Here is a 23,971-nt window from a genome sequence, read left to right as displayed (position 1 = left end):
GACTAGGATCTCTACCTTATGCAATCTCACAAGATCTTATAGCATCTCTCAAGATCTCTACATAGTAATGCTCTGTATGCTTTATAATATATTGCAACAACAATGTCATAAAATCTGTGCAAAATGTGTCACATGTCAACTGCCAAATATGTATCTCGAAGTAACCTATGAAGTTCCATGTTCAGCTGCATGCAGCAGCCTGAAATCTATGGAAGCCCATTTCTGCCAGGGAAATAAAAAAAATAAGTTTATGCTAAGTCAACATTTTGAGATAAAAAGTCAAATTTTTGACTTTTTATCTCAACATTTTGACTTAGCATAAACATATTTTTTTATTTCCCTGGCGGAAATGGGCTTCCATTGAAATCAGCATGATATACTAATCTAACATAAATCCTAGTAGCAGAAACAGTAAGGGCTTCAGGAAGACCACAATTCCCCCCATGGTGAGACTGGTGGAACCTGCAAGACAAAAATGATACTTAGAATTATACAAACATCTCAATTATTTAATATAGTCGACTGCTTGTGTGACTATTCATTCAGATGTGTATCTTTTATCTTCTTCTTGTGAGTTGTTATAAGTGTTTCCCCCCTAATACCATAGATGCCACTTTAATAGTGCTATAGTTACACTGCAGTTCATCTTTTCCATGGCTGGAGTTATTCACCTCCAGTTTAATGAAAATGAGCACAGTGAAAAATTGTGTTGTGCTTGAAGAATATTATAAAAATAATGATAATGGTTTAGTATCAGATATGACTTCCAGGACCCCATTCCCCCTAGGAGCCGGTGTCACTCTCCCAATCCCATCCCATCTCCATCTCGCTTCCTCTCGATCTTCACTGTTCTACCTAATTAAACAAAACGCCCCCCCAAAGTGCACTTATTTTATTTTATTATTTGTAAGAGAATGCCTCCTGCTCCGGACTCGTCTGGTGTCCAGCCTCACCTCCGGTCTGGGGCACGGGGGAGTTCTCCTGTCCACTGGCGCCGGACTGAGAGCCTCCCGAGCTGGGCTCCTCAGTGCGCGTGTAGGCCACTCCCAGCGCGTCAGCCAGACCCTTCCTCTGCTCCTCCCCCAGCTCCGCCTGCTGAGCCTCCGTCACCATGGCAGCGTTGTCAGGACCCAGCGCCTGCAGCTGGCTGACTGACAGAGCCTGACCAAAAGAGTCAATAGATTTTTTCCACACTGCCAAATACAACACATGCTGCTGATATGTGACGTATGTAAGTGGAGCCATATAGGTGTGGGGTGACTACTTGAGTGTGATGCCCAAGTGTGGAATTTAATATCGAAAACACACAAAAACTGATCTCATGTTTCTACAGCAATGCTCTCAGTAACACCCTATCTAATTTATATCGGCCCTAAATGTGGTTAGAAAATGGGTATGTCAAGTTCACTCTCTGAATGTTTAACACTCGGTAAAGGGCCATGAGACATGTAATGTTTTGGCACTCTATACAGTAAGAAAAATGTAATTGAAATTGAAGAAAGACCCAGCAACCCAGCGGTGAGGAACTAGACTTGGGGTGCCTCTCAACCTTTCTCCTCGATCCTCGATTCTCGGTCCTCCAGGCTCGTTACCACAGATCTAAACACTGGATTGAGTATCCCATTGTTGCCGCCCCATCATTCTTTATCTAGATCAGTGGGAACGAGGACCGAGGAAAGAAGGGAGGATGTGTAAAAAGACGAATGAGAGGCACCCTAGAAGGGGGTTTTGAGCAGGAACTCACAGCCAAGTGCATGGGGGGGATGAGGGGGATGGCGGAGGACATGATGAAGGAGAGAACGGATGAGTTGAGACTCTGCAGCTCTGCAGCCTCCAGACCAGCTGATGGAGAGGACACAGAGGAAGAGAGGAAGAGAGACAGAGGAAGAGGACGGTGAAACACTCAAAGCCACAATCCAACGGGACTACTTCCAGACGAGAGTTTATGCAGACAATACTTCAAAAAGCCACAAATTATTACAGTATGTCATTCTGAAGGCTTTGTGATTGTGAAGTGAACCTTCTTGAGCAACTTTGCACCTCAAATGTTTGTCTGAAACAGCCTTTTTCTGAGAATTACATAACATCAATGTCTTAAAGTGTTGTGGTAAGCGGCATCTTTGGCATTAGCGCTCAGGCCAATGAGATGCGGGACAGAGGGAACACACCCATGATGTTTCCCAGGGACATGACCTGGCCCTCGCTCCAGCTCTGAGGCTCCCCGAACACGGCCACAGCCTTCCTCTTGAAGCTCTCCAGCTGTGGCATTTCACATGGGGTGCAGCCTATCGCCTCTGCAGCCTCCCTACATACACACACACACACACAACATACAGAGACACACGCACACACACACACACACACACACACACACACCCACCACACAGAGACACATACACACACACACACACACACACATACACACACACACACACACACACACACACACACACACACACACACACACACACACACACACACACACACATTTCTGAATTCTGTGATGATGTCCTCAGACCTCAGGTATCCCCCCCCCATCCCCCGAGAGAGAGAGCCGCTGTCCCACCTGAAGGAGTCGTTGGCGAGCTGCTGGGCCTCGTCTGGCTGGAGCCCGCAGATGAACTGGCCCAGACCCACCACGTCCAGCTCCGCCAGTCCGGCCGCAGACACGCCCGTGCGCTCCGTGAAGCCCTGCCACACGGCCCTCCTCTGGACACAGCAGGACATCACCACCAACATGGTCACGGTCAGCGGCCAAGCCCAATCACTGAATCTTTACATTACATTACAATACATTTGACTGACACTTTTTAACCTTTTTAAGCGACTTACAGCATGGTAAAAACATTTTTTTGGCTTTTAAGAGCAATTCTAACCACAAATTTTACAACAATAAACGACAACCACAATAAGTGCATCAATGTGTGTAGTAAGTGCATCAATCAGTTCTCTTCATCATACGCACTGTCAATGTCTACATTGCGCACAGATTAAGAATGACCATGTTTGGCAGGGTCCTCTCCAGAGATGATTACGTCCAGATAAATGTGCGACGGCATTATTGCTGTAGGCAACAGACACGCCACAGCTTCTTGAACTGTTTGCATCCACTGAGATCATTGGCTGCTTATTCTCTCTTCCTTTCCTGAGCTCTCTCACGCATGCATTTTTTTCTATTCCAGTCTGTCTAGTTTTATTTAAGCATACCCTGTCTAACTGGTGTCTAAATGTTTTATTCATACACTTGCTTACTGAAGTTCTTACTGATATGTGTAGGGGTTTTATTGATATGTGTGGGCTTATGTGTATATGTGACGGCGTATGTGTTTGTGTGTGTGTCCGTGTCCAGGCACCTGAGCTTGGGTCCATTTGCAGGTGGACAACAGCTCCAGTGTGTCCAGTGTTGAGATGTTGAGCTGCCGCAGCTCCTCAGCGCTGAAGCCCTGAGACACACAGCCCAGCTCCACCACCTGGCTCTCATTCAGCTGCTCCACAGGGCCCAGGGACTGCAATAAACACACACACACACACACACACACACACACACACACACACATATATACACAGAAATACAAAGATTCAAACATAAACATACACAAACACACACACACACACACACACACACACACACGCACACAAATCCAAAGATTCAAACATACACACACACACACATGCACACACAGTATACATAAGACATAACACATAAGTCAAACCCAATGTGTATGTCTGTACTGTACCTCTATAGCTTTCTGACGGAGAGAGGCGAGCTGTTCATCGGTGAAGTCCCGTATCTCCCCCAGCTGGGAGGCGGACTCGGTGAAGGTCTCGCTGGACATGTTGGCCAGCTGTGCTGGGCTCCAGAACACGTTGTCCTCCCCCAGCTCCTCCATCAGGTCCGAAGTGGGCCCGTCCGCTGCCATGGCTGAAAGAGAGGAGGAGAGAGGGGAAAAGAGGACAAGAACAGAGAGGAGAGGAGAGAGGAGGGTAAGAAAATAATCATGTGGCAATCGTGAAAATTCATGGCCAAATATTACACATTTATCCCTTATTCACAACACTCAGAACATTAGCACTTACATACAATACTCTTATTTATTTATTTATTTATGTATGTGTTTATTTATTTATTTATTGCAAGAGGAAACAAAACACAAGATGTTTACTCTCCTTCTCCACGTATAATGGCATGTAACTAAATGAGTGTTGGATCTCTACCTGTCCACGTCTCTAGTCTGTTCCCTCTATTCCTCTCATAGCAGTCTATGTCTCCCCCAACATCTACATTTAATCTCTTTCTATCTTTTCCCCCATCTATTCTCATCTTCCTCTCCTCTTTCTCTCTCTCTCTCTCTCTCTCCGCACCCTCTCTCCTCCTGCGGCGCTGGGCAGGAGCGCTGGTCTGGCTGTCCTCTCTGGTGGTCAGGACAAAGAGCTTCCAGCGCAGAGTGGACAGGTCAGGCGAGGGGCGGAACTCCTCTGGGACCATAGCGGAGGTTTGGGCAGGTAGGCTGTCCATCAAATCAGAGAGGGATGATCTCAGCCAGGGCTAAGAGAGATAGACAGAGAGAGAGAGAGAGAGAGAGAGAGAGAGAGAGAGAGAGAGAGAGAGAGAGGTGAAAACGAGCTAATACAAGCCTTAACATATAACAAAACATAACAACATTTCTTGATCTGTACAACCTTATATGGACATGATTACCCTATTTGGGAGTGTTCTGAGAGTGGAGTTATCCAGCAGGAGGAAGGGCCTGAGTGACATCATATCCTCCTCCGACCAGTCTGATGGTTGCCTGCATATGAAAACATTATTAGAGGTCAAAGGTTACTATCAAAGGTCCAGTTTTCATGACGAATATCCCGTTGTCTGATTATATGTATGTAATATATACCGTATGTAATATAACTATGTATGTGTCTTACCCAAACATGTCTGTGACCATCCTGAAGAGCGGCGCCCTGTAGCTGCGTCTGATGTAAGGGCAGGAGGCGAGCTCCAGCAGCGTGCTGTTGAGGACCTCAGGGGCCAGGGAGCGCAGCTGCCGGGGGGCCAGCTCACACAGCAGTGGCCCCAGGGACAGCACCTCCTCTGTGGACACGTCAGACATGTTCTTACCCTGGGGGAGAGGGGTGGAACAGTGTCAAAATTCAGACTGCACTGTCTGTCATTTAGCACAGTGTAATGTATAACTAAAGTAATATAATGTGTAATGTATTATTTGAGTGAAGAGATGAGTGTTTATATGTGTGTTTTGACTGTATGGACTGCATGTACTATGCAGGAGGTCACACACATATATGAATCACAGTGTGTCTGTCTGTGTCTGTGTCTGTGTCTGTGTCTGTGTCTGTGTCTGTGTCTCTCTCTGTCTCTCTGTCTCTCTCTCTCTCTCTCTCTCTCTCTCTGTCTGTGTATGTACGTGTGTGCATGTGTGTATGTGCGTGCGTGTGCGGGCGTGTGTGTGTGTGTGTGTGTGTGTGTGTGTGTGTGCGCTCGCACACGCGTGTGTGTGTGTGTGTGTGTGTATGTCTGACCAGGCAGTCCAGTGCTCTCTGAGTGAGGGCGGAGCGTGAGGGGGAGCTGTGGGGCAGGCAGGAGAGGTTCACCGCCGCCATCTTCTCCAGGAACACCCCACACACGGAGACGGGCAGACCGCGGATCCTCCGCGCCCTGAGAACACAGTTATGGAAGTGACCGGCAATGGTGGGTGAAAACACCCTATCACAAGGTACATACATATAGTAAGTACAAGCAGCAGGGTGGCAGTGATAGTGCCGATCATCATATGGCCATGATAATAAAAGTGGTAGACTTGCATCCACAGCCCGTGTACACCAAGACCCCCTGCATGGGAATCTGCCGCTTGCCATTTGATAAAATGTCCGGACGCAAGCATATAGCTTTCCTTCTCATTGTTAGGATGATGGAATGAATCATGGAGATGGTATTTGGGAAGGTTTGATAACACAATGCTGATTATATGCAGAGGTGGACATGGTTCAGGTTCAGAAAGTAAAAGCCCTGCCAGTGCCAAGTATTTGATCCAACCATTTGGTAAACCAGCTCATCCTAATTAGCAGCCAGGTATATCAGATCATTAGTGATATGATATCACCTGGGTTAAGTGCACAGGTAGAAAGAATATATGGCAGGACTTTCACTCTCTGGAACCAGGAGTGTCCACCTCTGATTATATGTACATGGCTACTGAAATGAGTCGCCCAGCCCAGCCCAGCCCAGCCTAAAGTGCCTGAGTATTGGGACTCACGGAAGGTGAATGATCATCATTGCAGGGATGCTCTGCAGCTCGTCCTCGGTGACGTTGCTGAAATAGTCTGTCCTGTTCTGCTCCAGCGTGTCAAAGAGCTTACGCGCAGCACAGCTGATCTGAGAACAGAGGAAGCAGGTTGGAAGGGAATGACACAGGGGACCGTGTGGTGGTTAGGAGATGGAGCACACTGGGGTCTGGGGACTGTGGGACGCCCACCTGGGTTTTGTCGAGCCAGCCAAAGGACTGAGAGAGGGCCTCCATGCTTTCCATGGTCTCGTTTTGGATCAGGCTGTCAATCATCTCGCAGGTCACGCCTTGTATAGCCTGACCAAGCCTCCTGCTCAGAGACATGGCCGTCAGTTTTCTGGAAGTGCTGACAGGACCTCGTATTCACCAGTTAATTTATTCTATGGCTTAACTACACATGAAGACCATTTATTCTACAGCAAATCTACACAGGAAGACTGTAGTAGACAGATAATCATCTATTCTGTAGCAAATCTAGACATGAAGTCTGTGTACAGATGTCTCATGACAGAATACTGAACTATAATATGGAAGTGTTGACTCAGTTTAGTCTGAACATCAGTGAGTAGATCATGGTCCATGCAGGATTAGTGTACCTTAGATGCTGACGCTTCAGTTTCCGACCCAGAATCTTCTTCAGCAGGAAAGCGGACTGCAGAGGGGCATAGTAAGGGGAGAGCATAGGAGGGGGTGGGGGGGGGGGGGGTGAGACTGAGCATTAGTCATTAATATTAATATGATTTACAGTATGTATCCATTGCATGCTGTAGCTAAACTATACCCCTTACACAGAAGTCATTTCCTCTAGATCGTCAGATGTGAACAATAAACGCTGTTCTCTAAGCATAACATGACCATTACAGTTGTATAGAATACTGTGCACTTCACCTGTATTCTAGCACACCTGAGCTCGAGTGCAGCTGTGCACTGCCTCGGCTCTGTCACTGTGGCGTACTGTACCTGTGCGCGCGTCCACTTGCGTCCCTCCAGCTGTTCCATAGACGTGAGCCGGGCCCGGCCCAGGGTGCTGAGGGACAGGCTGGAGAGCAGCGGCGCGGGGACGTTCAGCACCAGCGCCGACACATTCACAGAGCTGCGCATCTACACACACAGCCAACAGGGGGCAGCAGAAAGTTAACCCCACAGCTGGATACAGTTACACACATATGTTACTGTAACTGTAACAAGCATTGCTTTTGTTTTTCTTGTTGAAATAGTCTATAGTATAATAGTGGAGAGGTGGTCATTCCCTGGTACCATAGCGATGGGCAGCCCTATTATGTTTTCCATTGAGTTGAATTCAATGTTTCAGACAGCCCCATATCCATGGTCTCTCTCACCCCCTTCAGTAGCGCCTTCCTCTGCAGGGAGGACATCTTCTGGCTGACCCCCTCCAGGCGCTCCCTCTCCTCCCCCCTCAGGAGCTCCTCGCCCCTCACGCTCTGGAGCACAGAGCTGGCCACTCCCCGCACCACCGTCCCCAGAGACAGCAGGTCAGAGCTGGAGATGTTCTACAGCAGCAGAGGAGTGGAGAGAACGAGAGAGAGAGAGAGAGAGGGGGGGGGAGGAGGGAGAGAAAGAGAGAGGGAAAGGAGAGAGGAAAAAGGAGAGGAGGAAAGGAAGAGAAGAAGAGACAAAGATTGAGAGAAAAGATAGGAAGAGAAAAAAAGTGGGAATGGAGAAATGAGAAGAGGAGAGAAAGAGAACCAAAGGTCGGATAGATGGGGAGATGAGGAGAGGATGGAGAATAGTGTCTGTTTGTGAATGGGTAGTATCATTAGTTTTGCATAAACAAAGACTCTTAGCACATGCAAACTCTCAAGATCAGGAACACCGAGAGTTTCTTTTAGTATGTAAATCCCTCGCAGCTCAATCTTTGCATAGCTTATATTAAACCTTGTGCAGATGTGGATGTTCCTGATGTATTCAAATTGGTATATGTCTCACACCGTAAAGTAACAAATTAATAAACTATAACCCATCATCAATTTACAATTCAATTTGAACAAGAGTTCAGAGTTCAGCAAAACCCTCTAAACGCCACCTCTGTCAAAAATGAGATGACGATTGTGAGTGAATACTCGTTACATATAGTATATGCTAATCAAAACATTTTGCTTCAAAACCTGCTGAATACCCCTCTCTACCTGTCTAAAATATCCATTTCTAGGCAAAAAACTACAGAAGAGCTGGATGAAATGCTCATTTAAAAGAAAAAAGGGTCAAATGGATTTAGAAAGTCCCTCGCTCCCAGCCTCACCTGGGTCTTCAGCAGGGCCTTGGCCAGGGTTTTGGCCTGGGCAGCGCTCCACGTGGCTCTGCTGAGGCTGGGCAGGGTGTTGGCCAGGGCCTTGGCGGAGAAGCGGATCAGTCTGGAGGGGGGCAGTGCGGACACAGCCGAGCCCAGAGACTCCAGGAGCTCGGGGCCTGGGACCGCGTCGGCCGAGGAGAAGAGCTTACGCACCAGCTGCTTCTTCAACTACGGAGAGGGTGAAGAGAGAGGAGAAAGGGAACGAGAAGAGAAAGGAGAGGAGAAAGGGAAAGAGGGGAGGGGAAAGGGAGGAGAGGAGAGGAGAAAGGGACAGAGAGGGGGAGAGGGAGGAGAGGAGAGGAGAGGGTAGAGGGAAAGAGAGGAGAGGGGAGAGGGAGGAGAGGATAGGAGATGTAGGACAGGGGAGGAGAAGAGACAGGATAGTACAGTAGAGAGGAAGAATGAGGAGATGATGGAAGGATAGGAAGAGAGGAGAGGAGACGAGAGGACAAGTGGATAGAGGGATGAAGAGGAATGAAAGCAAAGAAAAGAGGGAGGAGATGGGGACAGGGGAGAGAGGAGAGAGAAGTGGAAAGAGAGATGACAGGGAGAGAAAGGAGAAGGGCGGAGATAGACAAAAGGGAAGATTAGTGGAGGAGAAGGATGGAAAGGATTTCAGTGGGACACTGTGTCTACTCTGTGTGTGATTGTATGTGTGTGTGTGTGGGTGAGTGTGCGCATGTTCACCTTTTTGCTGGCTGAATTCTGGCACTCCTCTAGCTGAGATAGGAGTCGCTTGCTTATGGTAGCGTTCAGAGACGCGACCCTACCATCATAGAAGCAGGCCAGCGAACCCAGGCTGAACCACACCGGGGTCAAAGGTCAAAGACAAGATGCAATGTCAGCACTCATAAATGCGTCAACATAAATTTGTCATCATCATTTGATACAGTACACACTAACAGACACACACACACATACAGACACACAGTACAAAGAAATCCACAAGTGGACCTACATAAATGCTCATACATTGTCATCATCATTTGATACAGCACACACACACACACACACACACACACACACACACACACACACACACACACACACACACACACACACACACACACACACACACATACACACACACACACACACACACACTATTAATGACCCAAGTGTACCTTGCCGTATGTTGCAGGAATTCCTGTGAGCTTGAGGAGCATGTTCGGAGTCTGCTCATGATGGTCCTGCCCAGAGAGGCCTTGATGGCCCCCACCCTCTGGAAGGATGGAGGGAAGTCTTGACTCTGGAAGAACTGGCAAAGCTGAGACAGAGAGAGAAAACAGAGGGATTGACAGAGAGATAAAACATGGTTGACTGTTGCTCTTCTTGCAAATGACTACTATCTTCCACTGGTAGTCAGCTGACCCCCGTATTGTAAGTACATTAACAATCTTGTTAAGGGTGCCTTTAAAATGTAATATGAAGTTACAAATATATTGGGCTTAAGTGGTCCTAAATCAATTAGGCTTTCAGTTCCCTTCAAATCTATTGTAGGCTTTTTAATGCCAAAACAAGACTTTGGGTATAAATAAGAATATACATGTATGATAAATATTCAATAAAAACTGAACTCAATTATTAACCATCCACCATATTTCATCAACCAAAAGCTTTGCAGGGAAGACTGGTGGTGGCATAGTTTGACTGTCTGGTGAGCGCTCACCGCTTCTGAGGGGATGGCTCTCACTTCCTGTGGAGACAGACGAGACAGGAAACGTCCCATGATCCTCAGCACCGTGATGTTCAGCCAGGGCTGCCTCGGGGGGCAGCGGACACGTTTTCGACCTTCTGCACAAAATGCAATAGCTTTTAATACACACACACACACACACACACACACACACACACACACACACCTACACTAACTCAGTCACACACACTCAGTCACTCTCTCTCTCTCTTTTCTCTCTCTCATTCTCTCTCTCTCTCTCAAACACACACACACACACCCACACACAAACATTCATACTGTCATTCATACTGTCCTGTGAATGAACGTATAGCCTCACAATCACATAGAGATGAGTTGAACATGAAATCACACTCAGACACACATCACAGACGCAGACACAGACGCACACAGACACAGACACAGACACAGACACAGACACACACACACACACACACACACACACACACACACACACACACACACACACACACACACACACACACACACACACACACACACACACACACACACACACACACACACACACACACACACACACACACGCACACACACACATGTAAAGGACTTATGCATACCACGGCATGCACACACTCAAACACACCTAAACACACAACCACAAACACGTGGGCTGTCCAATGAACAGACTGAGAGCCTATTCATCCTCCTCTCCTCCCTCGGCTTGATGACACATATAACTTACTCTCTCCGTCTTCTTCTTCTGACCCACTCTTCTCTTTTTTGTCATCCTCCCATCTCTTCCCTCCTTCCCCCTTTTTCTTTTTGCTCTGTTCTTCCTTCCCCCCCTCTCTGCTTTCTGATTGGCTACTATCTGGCCAGCTCTTCTCTCCTTCCCCCTTTTCTTTGATTACTTCTTTCTCCTCCCTCTCTCTACTTTCTGATTGGCTACTATCTGGCCAGCTCTTCTCTCCTTCCCCCTTTTTCTCTTTGATCACTTCTTTCTTCTCCCTCTCTCTGCTTTCTGATTGGCTACTATCTGGCCAGCTCTTCCCTCCTCCCTCCTTTTCTTTGATCACTTCTTTCTTCTCCCTCTCTCTGCTTCCTAATTGGCTACTATCTGGCCAGCTCTTCTCTCCTTCCCCGTTTTTCTCTTTGATCACTTCTTTCTTCTCCTTCTCTCTGCTTCCTGATTGGCTACTACCTGGCCAGCTCTTCCCTCCTCCCTCCTTCTTCTCTTTGCCCTCCCCATCTTCTTCCATCCCTCCGGTCCCCGAATCTTTACTGTCTGACTTCCCACCGTGTTCTCCAAATGTCTTGTTCTTCCCCCACACACCCCTTCCACCTTCCTCCTCCGTCCTCTGACTGTCTCCCTCTTTCTCTCTTTCCCCTACTTCCTCTCGTTCGACACTCATCCTCTCCTCTTCTCCCTCCTCTCTCTCTCTGTCATGCCGTCCCTTTGGCTTTCCTTTGCCATCACCCTCCTCTTTCTCTTTCTCTACTGCTTTCCCTCCAGGCCTTCTCTTCTTTCTCTTTTCATCTCTCCAACTCTCCTCTCCTCCCTCTGTCTCCTCTTTTCTCTCTCCATCTTTCTCACTCTCTCTGATGCCTGAAGCATCACCCTCTTCTCCCCAGGTGTCTGATTCCCGACTCTGCACACTGAATTCCTCATCCTCCTTTTCCTTTTCTTTCAGCCGATCACTCCATTTTTCTTTCAGTTCTTGGAAAAAACTATTTGTCCTCCTTCTAACCCTCCCTCTGGGCTGTCCTGCTCCGACCCCATTAATGGCCGCCACCCCCTGACTCCTTCCTCTCTGTACTTTCCCCTCTTCCACTCGTTTATCTACCACTCTCCCCATTTGCCCTTTCCCTCTCTCCTTTTTGGGTCCTTCTAGATCAAACAGGGAAATGGATTAATGAATATTCACAAATCACTTCACAGCTGTACATATTTGTTACCTTTTTCACTTTGTGAAGGCAAATGAGTAAGTTCTCAGAGAACTATATTAACTAGTGCATCATATACAGTATATTTGCATAATTTGGACACTTTACACACACACACACACACACACACACACACTAATACTTAGCTTTGATCTGAAACATACATTTTATAGTCTATGTGTCAGGCTGGAAAAAGCTATATGGCTTCCTTCAGTTTGTCAAATGTCACCAAGACTCCAAGAGCAAACCAAATTGTAAAAAAAAACAGGAACAAAGTTAAGCTTGAGCCATGTGACTCCAGGTTGTCTTCCCAAGTGGGCAGGATGAACAAGTGCAACCACACTGGACCTACGGTAAGCATGGAGAGAACTGACCCCATTTTGGTCAGTGTGAGACTCACCTGAGTCCAAGAGGGACTTTGGGTCATGCCAAACCGGTCCCAGTGCTCCAGGCCGACCTGGTTTTGGTTTTGCTCCCATGATCCAGGCTAGTGGTGGTTTGGGTCTCTGGGCGGGGTTGTTTGGTACGCAGTTAAACTCATTCTCCAGCACACTGGCTTTCACCCACTCTCTGATCTGGTCCCTCTGCTCTTCCGACAGAGAGCTGAACACTTCACTAAACATCTTCATCCTAAGAGACAGAAGGAGAGGGAGAGAAGAATGGAGGGAGGAAGAGACAGGGACAGAGAAAGAGGAAGGAGAGAGAGGGGGAGACAGAGAGGTGGGTAGAGAGACGGAGAGAGGGGGTGGAGGGAGAGGGGAACAAGGAGACAAAGAGAAAGAGAGAAAGAGAGAGGGAGAAACGCATATTCACAGACACAGTTTACATTCACATTATTTTATACACACACACACACACACACACACACACACACTTACATCTCAGCCAGACGTGGTCGGTCTGGACGTGGGGGCAGGTCTATGTATTGAGAGGGCATGTTCTCCAGATAGGGCTTGGCCGCCCACAGCAGCTTGGACAGGTCCTCTGGCTGGACCCACAGGCCGTTCTGCATGATGGCTGACCAGGCCACTGGGGAGATGAACGTTTGCAAGAAACAGCGCGGCTGGTCCTGGGAGCCGAACCAGACCGGACCGGGGAGAAGATACAGATGGATTCAAAACGGAGACAGAGAGAGAGAGAGGGATGGATAGATTGGGAGGAGGAATGGACATGTGTCAGTTAGAGAAGGTCTTGGAGGGGGAGGCTTGAGAGTAATAGACACACAACTTAATGAGGTGAATGGGCCTAAGTTACTGACGGTAGAGTTCTTCATGATGTCGATCATCTCGGGCAGAGTGGTGACGTTCAACAGCTGCTCAGTGACATTCTGAGGAGATGATACAGAAGATGTGAACCTCTAGTGATGGTGATGATCCCTGTGGATTGCTATTGAAGCTAAACTATGTATTATAATTGCGTTTGCGTAGGTGCGCACATGCGTGCTTGCGGGAGTGGGTGCATGCATGTGTGTGTGTGTGTGAGAGAGAGAGTGAGAGAGAGAGAGAGAGAGAGAGAGAGAGAGAGAGAGAGAGAGAGAGCCATTTACCCAATCTGCTTCCATGTCAGGCCCGTCCACTGAACTGTTGGACAGGCGTGCCAATCGTGAGGACGTAAGAAGAGGAGGAGGAGGAGGAGGAGGGGGGAGGGAGGACAGGAGCGAGGGGAAGAGAGAGAACGGGTTCCGTGGCATCATCCCCTCCTCTTCCGCCGAGCTGAGAACAGAATGAAAGAACCAGTGAAAAAGGAAAAGACTGACAGTCATGGGTATGCAGAACTGGAGCTGGGAATGCGGTGAAGTACCTGTCGTGTGCCAGCTCTGGGATAGCTGGTGGCTGGTATCCTGCAGTAAGGAGTTTGTAAAAAAAATACAATGTGATACAAAATACAATTTGATTGTGTGTGTGTGTGTGTGTGTGTGTGTGTGTGTGTGTGTGTGTGTGTGTGTAGACAGTATTTTCTCACCCATTTTAGAGCACTTGAGCATCTATTAAAAAGGAGGTAAGAGAAGACAGGAGAAGAAGAGAAGAGAGAGAAAAAAAAGAGAAGTGGTCACCTCACACTTCACTGGCTGCCCCATGGCTCCTCATTAGCCTGGACAGCTTAATTAGCAGAGGGGGACATGAAGGAGTAATGATCTGAGCTGCCCTCTTTCCCAATTATCTCAATTAGCCTCTGCAGGGGTCTGAGGCCACTGCTAATCACTGCTGTGCGTCTCAATTACACCTTCACATCAGGGAGCTCATGACTCAACTGAATGGATCTGGTCAAAATAGGTCATAACATTTGTAAAATTTGAAGGTAATATTCTGTTTTCATTTTAATTTATAGTACTCTAGATTTATTGAAATATTAGTGTTATTTTTATTGTTATTTTAGTGTTAAATGACCAACCTTTCAGTAACCAACACACACTCAACAAGTGAAGTTTTAACACTTGAATTTTGAATGGGACCTAGAATACATTTACTCAGAGATAGTGCAAAAAGTTAGTTGAGCGGTTGATTTGACAGAGTACCAGTTTCTTGGCCATCTCCTTGAACTCAGGGGTCATGCGGGGGATACCCATTGTGGTGTCGTTGCCCCCTGGCATCACACTGACCATCAATTCCAGTGGCATGACTGTGGAGCGAGGACATGGACATGCTCAAACACACTTCGTCATTTCCACACAATTACAGTATACACAGAGGTACAGTAGAGCTCTGCTATGAGAGATGTGTATCTTGTGTACCTGTGATAACCAAGTCAGCCAAAAGGACAAAGAGCAGAGCTTTTCCCCTCTGAGTTTGCATCGTGTACTCCAACTTCCCCTTAGAAATCAGAGTGGGACCTAAACAAACAACATTTGGACAAAATTACAATAGCAAACAGACTCTCTACAGTCTACAGTGATCATTAGGCTCATCAATCCTAACGCAAGCCTGTGCGTTTATTCTGTCTCCATGTATGCTCTGTAACTCAGCCAGCTATCATCCCAGCTGTAGGGCTGGACCTGTTTGGGAGTGGCTCAGATCGGGCCGAAGGAGTGTTTATGGTGTCAGCTTACAGCATTAGAGGCACTTGCTTTCCATGGGTCTTTTATAGGCTAAACGCCATCTCTCACACACACACACACACACACACACACACACACACACACTGATTTCCATGAGTCTTTTACTGAAAGAAGGTGGTTAAACCACACCTACATGCTTTTAGGAGCCTGTTTCATGTATCATGTCAAAGTAGCAACATTTAAAACCATGTCTGTCAGAATTGTTCCACTGTCACCAAGGTATTGGTCCCCATGTCGACTGAGGCTAAAAGTTGCCCCATTCTGTCTCCCATCTGCAGCTTGGAGCGTTTGGGACGCCGGCTGCCGGGTAACCGCTCAGTCGGGAGTCCTCCCCGTGGGAGCCAGTGAGAGCAGACCGAGAAAAACAGTCTTTCCTAGAATCTCTCTCTCTCTTTCTCTCTCTCTATCTATCTGTTTATCTCTTTCTTTCATGGGTGGCATGGTCATCTTATTCTATTCTCTCTGACATCCCCATCCTTTTGCTATATTGCTTGCTCACCATAAAAGTACAGTTCCATTACAAACATGCACGTCCAAAGCTGAATAAACTTCAGTAGAATAAACTCGTTTGCTTTCCCAGTGAACACGTCACATGTCAGCTTTCATATGAACATTATACCATCTCTCAGTAAGATTATCCAGAGGGATGATGGTCTTATAATCTTGTAGGTGCAGTGCTTCATAATCAAAACAGAATTTTACTCTTCAAACTATTGAGTGCTCAAGTAATACTATATGCAAGAATACAAACACACACTGTTAATATTCGCTGAAGCATATAAAGAATAAAGGGCAAATTCTACAAATGTGACTTAAATGCACATTTTGTCAGTTTGTTCTCTGTATCTCTGATTTATACAACAAGGCATTTAGAGCTCAAATTGGATATTTGCACCTAACACTTAATTCATTTAGTTTCCATCTTCTCTAGTGAAGCAGAGGAGACTCACCGTTTGCTGTGGGTCCAAGGAGTGAGTGAATGAGCACCTCGAGCCTCAGCAGGTGTATAGAGGACTGAGAGGATGAGTGTGCATGTCTCTTCCAATGTACCTTTCTCTCTCTCTCTCTCTCCCTCTGAATGGGTTGGGTAGAACAGGTGTGGCAGAACAGGTGAATATCAAAGTGAGGAACATGGTCCTCCTCTGTATGATGAACTAAGTCCTGATCAAATATTGAATCAGGTTCTGAAAACAAAAAGAATGTGATCTTTCTGACCTCAAAGTTACCGATATCTAAAATATTGGTTTGAATATTATTTACATATTCACAGCCATGGTAGCCACACAAAGGCATGCTTAAGCAGACCAGACATGTAAATGCTGCGCTTTTTGAATATTTGCTAAGCACTGGCCACATTATTTGGACTTATTTTCTATACCAATGCATACATTTATGCTCATATAATTTATTCAACCCTCAATGGCATATAATGATATAATGGATAATAATAGAATAGATAGAATGACATGCAGCAGTGGGGAAAACTGTACTACAGCTACACTACTACTATAGCTACACTGCAGATTAAATGATATGATTATATTGTTAAGTCAATTGGTAGGCAATCACTCGACGGGCCTGGTGGTAATTAAAATGTAAAAACATGATGGCACAGTTTAACCTCTATTTTCCATCTGGAACACTAACATTCCAAGTACTGTACGACAGAGAGAAGTGAATTAAAGGAATTTCAATGCAAAACCACAAGCTGTGTCTATCTAAAATCCAAATATATAATAATGGCATACTGTACATAGTGTTAACATTACTCTTGAATATATTCAAAGGGTACGTACGAGATGTGACACAGTTTAATCAACCTATGGAACTTTGATTAGACCATCCATGTCACAAGTAGCCATAAAGGAATAAGATCCCTGTGGAATTACTACATCCCCACTGAAGAAAACCAGTAACCTTTTCGCCAATTAACTTAAACCATTTCAAAGGACAAGCATTACTCAAGAGATGCAATTCATTAAGTTAACAACATTACTCTGAGGCTAGCATATAGCAATTTGAAGTCTGTGATTAAGTCTGACATTTCATTAAAACACATTTGAGCAAAACATCTAATCAAACTAAACCCTTTCCTTACATGCCATTATGTTTATTTCCCATTAACAGAATTGTGTACAAATAATTATTATTTTTATTCATTTTTGAGCCACAGGACAGTGAGGAGTGCTTCATGGAAGATCTCAAAGTGTATAGAATTACAGACAGTACCTTCAAGAAATGTGACTTTAAAACAAATATAAAAGAGATTGTCATCCTTGGGAAATGACTTTGAACAGAAAAATCCATGATAACACATGAAAACACATGGTAAGGGGTGGTCTCTTACGCTGTGGAACACTAGCAGAAGTTAGGCTACCTTCACACCTGGCATCTTGATTGTTATTATCCTATTATATATCTTATATGGAGTAGACCATGTTCCCAAAAAAAACACTTTTTAAAACATCTAAATGTTGTCAAAAAAATATGTAATGTGTGAACCTAGCCTTAGGCAGCTTTAAAAGTCAAAGTCTTATGCCCAGCCTCCTAGAGAGCAAGGTGATACCTGCATTATACACTCCAGTCAGACAAACAAGCTCCAACCTATTTCCCCTGAGACTCCCACAGTGTAAATTGGCATAATTATCTAATAGGGCCAATTAAGGAACCTATTTTTAATGACTGAACAGCAGCCGTGTGGCTCACACACAAAGATATTACAGATGTTGAAGATATTTTAAATACTTTATTGAGATGTTTCATTTGTCATCATGCTGCAGTTCAGACTGAATTTTCTGAGGAAGGTCTGGATCTGTGAAATGTTCTGTGAAAGAAAAGAAAACCAGTGAGTATCAGTGAGGTATAGGCTTCCTTCCTGGACCTCTTAAACCAATAGGAATTTGACAAGTCCTATCCCTAAATATCGGTATCTGAAATATTTCAACATGACAGCCTATACACCAGGCCCAAGTTACTTGTTTATAAGGCAAGGTTGAACATGTATAACTTCTATGGTATAGCCTGGGTTGCATATGGATGGAGATGGGATACAAGGCTAAGATGAGTCTAATGACCCCATCCAGCCAGAATCACCATATCACCATAAACATCTATTATTATTGGGAGCCTCCATATTAAGCTCAGTAGGCCCCAAAAGCTTTTGTGAAGGCAACATCTGGACAGAGGAAGAATGAAATGGAAAGTTGTTGTGGGCCCCAGTAGATTAAAGTGAAGATGACCAACCTGCAGCAAACTCACGAATGTCCGCAGGTCTTTTCAAAAACACATCCCTAAATATGAGAGGCAAAAAATATTTTTTCAATTATTATTATTGTTTATTCATTGTATAATTTATACCACATAAATGTATGTGTATTATCATTATTGCACTATACTATACCGTAGACAGTCAGGATGCTTTAAACAAAGATGATAGATAAATACCAACCGCAAAAAGTGACTCAGCAAGACTTCCACCTCTGGATGAGTTCTCAAATATTTCTCATTCGCAATTCGTGTCTGTATCTGGAGGGAATTCACATTTGCAAAATGCATTCAATAAACACATGCATGATTTAGGCTAGATGTCAATCATTATCTTTGCCCATCTTGATCACTGAACCAGCCAAATACCCCACCTAAAATGACAAAATTGATAGCTAAAATAGGAGGGTTATCTTCAAATAACATCAAACAAACAATACAAAACAGTCCCTATCATAGAATATCACTCGCAATCACAATCAGGTCCTAACTTAGGATTTGTATTATTCATATTACTAGTATCAGGATTTGTATTATTCATATCACTGAAAAGGTTCACTCAGGCTGAAAGGGTGAGAGTTTCCAGAGACACACCCTGCTGTTCATGGGCCTAACCTAGGACAGTGGTTTTCAACCTAGTTTATGCTGGGGAACACTAGTGTGCAAGTGCGGATTGGTGGCCATGGAATTTTGAGGATCCCAATCAGGGCTCAACATTAGCTTTTAAAAGTGGTTGCCAACTGGGCAACCAGGCATGAGGTTTTGGTTGCCAAATACAAAAAAATGGTTGCCCCATTATTAAAGGCCTGTTATTTCAGTTTTCTATGTGCACTAAAATAAGGCATATCTTTAATGCCTTGGATACATACTGTCTGTATCTACAATATGTTTAATTATGGTGTGTAGGGCTAATTGAGTGCACATTGGTTGTGTGTACAGTCGGTGTAATTGAGTGCCTGTCACTTTAAGAAATACGTGGTGAGAGTAATTAGCCAACACAGTCTACACTAGTGAATAATAATAGTTGCGCATAACGCATACGGATGCAATCAGAGGTGCAATTCATTGTTTTCTATAACATTCGGTTAAATAAATGTTTGAAAATGAAACAAGTCGAAGACAATCTTTTTGGGATCATAGAAGAGATAAGTATCTTTTAATGTTAATGATTTTAGTGACCACTACACGAAGGACATACATGACGATGACCTGAGCTAGCGGCAGGGGCTCTCTCCAGATGTAAAAGTTTGCCAAGGTTGCGTAGCCTTCTAAATGAACCCAAAAGTAGGCCTAAATTGCCTAAATTGCCTAAATCCCATAGCTTAGACAGGTTAGCAACACAAATGAGAGATGCAATAGAGCAAATCAACTTGATATTAGCCTATAATTATGTGTTACAATAGCATCTCTTAAACTAGTAGCAGCCATGTTTCGCTGTTTATGGCACTGCTGCGCGTGTGTGTGTGAGGGGGAAAAGACGCACAGGCTAGCTTCTAGGGGAGAGGCCTTGTGCACACGCATGTTAGGCTTTTTCAGAAGAACATGGTCATTATAGTATCGTAAAGTAGGCTAACATTAGGCATTGTGACATTTTTAGTTTAGTATCGGTGAACCGTGCAACACTATAATCTTCATGCCTACTTGAAAAAAGTTTAATTTGTTTACTGTTACCTGCGTTCATTTGCCGGGCCATCCCGAGTTTTAGGAAATTAAGTTTACGTTGCCCACCACATGTATGAAATGCTGAAATGTACTGATAATTATAACAAAAAAAAAAGAAAATAATAATCAAACTACAGGAAAAACGGGGCAATGTTGTGGTTGCCACAGGGGCAACCAGGAGTGAGGAATTGGTTGCCACTTGTCATAATTTGGTTGCCCGGGGCTACTGGGCTACCGTTAATGTCGAGCCCTGCATAGCCTACAAACCAAAGATTCTAGAGCTAAGCAGATCTTTGCTACAAACTCATGAAATATGTAGCGGGCTATTTTAAATACATTTTGACACAGCTTCTTCATTAAAAAGCTCAATCAACATCATTTGAGCATATGCCTCTCAGCTCAAACACACTGAGAGAAACATGATATGGGCATGAAAATAAAGTAATGAAGGATCTTTGGTATAGGGGCGTACCGTGGCGTTTTGGTTTGATCTTTGGCCCCCAAATGTCTAGCACTTATCCACTAGGTGGAGTGCTTTTCTTCCGATAACGTTACCTACTCTCCCCACTCACATTTTCAATATCGCTAATTGATGCATCGATGAAGATATTCCATAATCCAAGCATGCTGTCTGCAAATGCCAAGCAGTCTAGTTATCATACTAGCAGTATGCTTAGCCTTCAAGCATGGTTAGCTATTTTGTTTTTGCAAAACCAGACGAAATAGGTTACTCTAACCAAGTGATGTTAGTAGAATTAACGTTCACGTCAATTTGTTTGACTTATACCTTGAACTGCCGGAGTTTGTCTTGCTGTTCCGGACTCAGTGCATCAATATCGAGATTCTCCAAGAAGCTTGACCCCGCCATTACTCCAGGACCAACAGATACACTGGTAAACAACAGGTTGTTGCGAGGCAACAAGCCGTAACCCCTCCCATTTTGCGAGCGTAAGCAGTGCAAGAACCATAGACAGTAAAAGATAGGCAAGAACAGACTTTGTGGGGGGGGGGGGGGGGGGGAGAAGCTTTATTTGCTGTGGGCAAAGTGCATGAAAATGAAAATGAAAATGAAATATAAAATAATAATAATAATAAAAACCATTTGCAACATACAATGTGTGGTAAATACATAATGAACAACTTTGGCGAGTGGCCCTGACACTTTCTTGCAGCTCGTGGACCTACAGTATCTGCTGACTCAAACATGGAGAGAAATGCTACATCATAACACAAAATCCACACACTGAGAATACTAAAGTGCTTAGCAGTTTCCAAAAATCGAAGAGACAGATGAAGACTTCCCAGCAACTTCTTACAACTTCAAAATAAAATAACTTTTCATTATCTGACATCTAAAATAAACTGTTTCCCTACATGTAATTTTTTATTTCTCTTTAGATGAGGGTGTCGGCCAAATGTCCATATTTCCATTGCATTATACCAGCAGGAGGTATGGCAGCTGAGGGAGGAGATCGGGCTGCTGACCAATAGAGTGCAGCTTCAGGCAGTTACAGTGTAACAGCACTGCAGTGCACAGACAGTGTTTGTCAAAATGATTGCCCTGCCCCAAAGTCATGTCCACCAAGTCACCCACAATGCAGTGGCAGGCTGCTGGCCATGAAGCAAAAATGGATGTCATACTGTATGTTCAGTGGAGCTTGATGTGGATTAGGCTGGATTCAAATCCCTCCTGATTCTGTGGACAATGTACTTCCTGTAGTAAAACACAGATTTAACACTGTGTTACTTGCATGGCTTAAATGCACAGTCACTAGAATCTGTAGAAGCTTATACTACAAATACTGTAAATGTGAGACACATACCTCATGAGGATAAGACCGAAGATGCAGGTTCCCAAGATGATAGTGCCACTTATAAAATAATGCCTATCATGAAGACCAGAGATTTTGCTTGAAATCTCAAGTGCTATAAAAGGAGAGATAAGCCTAGATTAGTCATTACAGAGACTCTGGAAAAGTTATTCAGGCCTACTTTACAGCTATAACTATTTTTATAGAATATTTTGACCAAAATATGATAGAACAATTAGATAATTAAATGGCACAACACAAATAAGAAAGAAAGACATACTCTTGCCCCTAGAGTCTCTTCTTTGCTGACCAAATGGCACACAACACACTCACACAAAAACAAGAATCAAAAGTGTGACTACCTCAAAGGTAGGGTATGGAATGAGCTTTGTTGGCCATTTTTGCAAAATCACTTGAAATCCTATTCCTAACCCACTTATAGCCACTAAGTTGGAAGCACTGAAATGTAAATTAAACACGTCAATCATCTGCGGAACGGGCAGGGCTCGAAAAACTCCAGCCAATAGAATTCCTCACCCCATACCATCATTTCACAGCTCGTTCGTCAATCTAACGTCTTACTCCTCTTCCTCCTCCCCACCGCGCGCGACCCTTTCGAAAGCTGGTGACCGCGAGTCAGTGCTGAAACGAAACCAACTGCCTGCTGCTGCACGTCCATGTTCCCCTCTTGTTGTATGTGTCACTTCATTTCTATACAAACTAACTAAGGCAGCGGATATCTACGGAAACTCAATCACCCACGCAATAAATAAGCTATGTAGCAAAAATTACATTTTACCGTGACACGAAGAGTGCTGTAAACATGAAATCGAAACTTAACAGCTTGGAGCTACGGTGGAATAGGCGAACCAACGGGCCAGCACTAAACTTGGATATTTCAGGAGATAATCGCCCTGGTAAGAACAAACCAGATTCTGTTCAATACACACCTATGGCTACTGAACCATATGTACTACAACCCTTTGGAGGTGAATAAAGAATGTAATTGGGGAAGTTGATGTGAGTGATTGTATGGAGACTAGAGCTCATAGTGCTGTAGACGCCAGGCTGGCATTTCATTTAGCCTGGCTCGCTCTCGCGCTGCGCATTTGAATTGTCGCTCGTGCATGGAGGGCGGGACTTGAGGTTGTATATGTTCAAACTCTGCCGTCCGTTTTGCTAATTCCGTACCCAACCTTCAACCTTAGCCTAAGACAGGGGTTTTCAAATTGTTTTGGTTCCATCGCAAAAATTAAGCATAATTTGTATTCTCTGAAATTGTGACCTTTTGGTCAACATTTGATTTTGCATTATTTTACAACATTATCTGACTCAAACATTTCTCCACGTTCATCAGCTAGCTAGTTGCCAAATAAACAGTAGGAATAAAAAAAGGGGTTCACCGGAGCAACTCAGAAGTTAAGATTTTTAAATATTTATTTAAGGTGCCAACATCAAGAGACTAACGTTTCGACGTTATGTTACGTCTTCATCAGAGTCTAGAATGATTTTTTTTCTCTACTAAGTTGTCCTCTCCCGTTGACGCACCAGAGTTACCCAGGAGCGCGGAGGACTTTTTGTTTTTTAAACAGTAGGAATGGTTATGGTTATGGTTATGGTTATGCTATTGGTTATGCTACTTGGCAGACGCCTTTGTCTAAAGCGACATAGGCCTACAAACAAAAAATACAATAATCAATTTAGCAGTGAACAAATGAAAAAACTTGGTCAGACTATCATAAACCTAAACAATATCAGTACAAGCAAACCTAATGAAAATAAACAATTATACATGGGAGAATAGTAAAATAAACAATCAAGTCCTTCAATCAATCAATAACAATATGGAATGTTAAGCAAAGCAATAATAATAAAAAATCAACTTTAACTCTAAGCTAATAATTTTGAGGACCCCTTGGCTGTGGTCTGTGGCCCTAGTCTGGTTTTACAATTCAAAGTGTGTTAAAAGCA

At 44.5% G+C, this 23,971-nt stretch overlaps 2 protein-coding genes across 2 annotated transcripts; both read right to left on the bottom strand.

The window, feature by feature from the left end:
- Positions 1 to 362: 362 nt before the first annotated feature.
- otoa (otoancorin) lies at positions 363 to 16,260 on the bottom strand. Its single transcript, XM_062539744.1, has 29 exons — positions 16,214 to 16,260; positions 14,940 to 15,038; positions 14,724 to 14,827; positions 14,171 to 14,192; positions 14,009 to 14,048; positions 13,755 to 13,920; positions 13,467 to 13,535; positions 13,087 to 13,277; positions 12,609 to 12,838; positions 10,277 to 10,401; positions 9,732 to 9,874; positions 9,295 to 9,406; positions 8,557 to 8,775; positions 7,637 to 7,807; positions 7,257 to 7,397; positions 6,893 to 6,948; positions 6,486 to 6,606; positions 6,267 to 6,385; positions 5,533 to 5,668; positions 4,921 to 5,114; positions 4,700 to 4,790; positions 4,363 to 4,546; positions 3,738 to 3,922; positions 3,354 to 3,506; positions 2,567 to 2,709; positions 2,169 to 2,305; positions 1,745 to 1,842; positions 954 to 1,161; positions 363 to 462 (listed from the first exon to the last, which is right to left on the bottom strand). The coding sequence occupies exons 2-29, from the start codon at positions 14,998 to 15,000 to the stop codon at positions 380 to 382; spliced, it is 3,702 nt and encodes a 1,233-aa protein (XP_062395728.1). The 5' UTR covers positions 15,001 to 15,038; positions 16,214 to 16,260; the 3' UTR covers positions 363 to 379.
- A 1,729-nt stretch (positions 16,261 to 17,989) lies between these two features.
- On the bottom strand, positions 17,990 to 21,076 carry si:dkey-71b5.6 (uncharacterized protein LOC100294632 homolog). Its single transcript, XM_062537781.1, has 4 exons — positions 20,977 to 21,076; positions 18,712 to 18,788; positions 18,507 to 18,553; positions 17,990 to 18,087 (listed from the first exon to the last, which is right to left on the bottom strand). Exons 1-4 carry the CDS (start codon positions 21,055 to 21,057, stop codon positions 18,023 to 18,025), a joined length of 270 nt encoding a protein of 89 aa, XP_062393765.1. The 5' UTR covers positions 21,058 to 21,076; the 3' UTR covers positions 17,990 to 18,022.
- Between the last annotated feature and the right edge of the window lie 2,895 nt (positions 21,077 to 23,971).

The sequence above is a fragment of the Sardina pilchardus genome, chromosome 6 (genome assembly GCF_963854185.1).
Source record: "Sardina pilchardus chromosome 6, fSarPil1.1, whole genome shotgun sequence".
Lineage (NCBI taxonomy): Eukaryota > Metazoa > Chordata > Actinopteri > Clupeiformes > Clupeidae > Sardina > Sardina pilchardus.
This window is presented reverse-complemented; position numbering and strand designations above follow the sequence as displayed.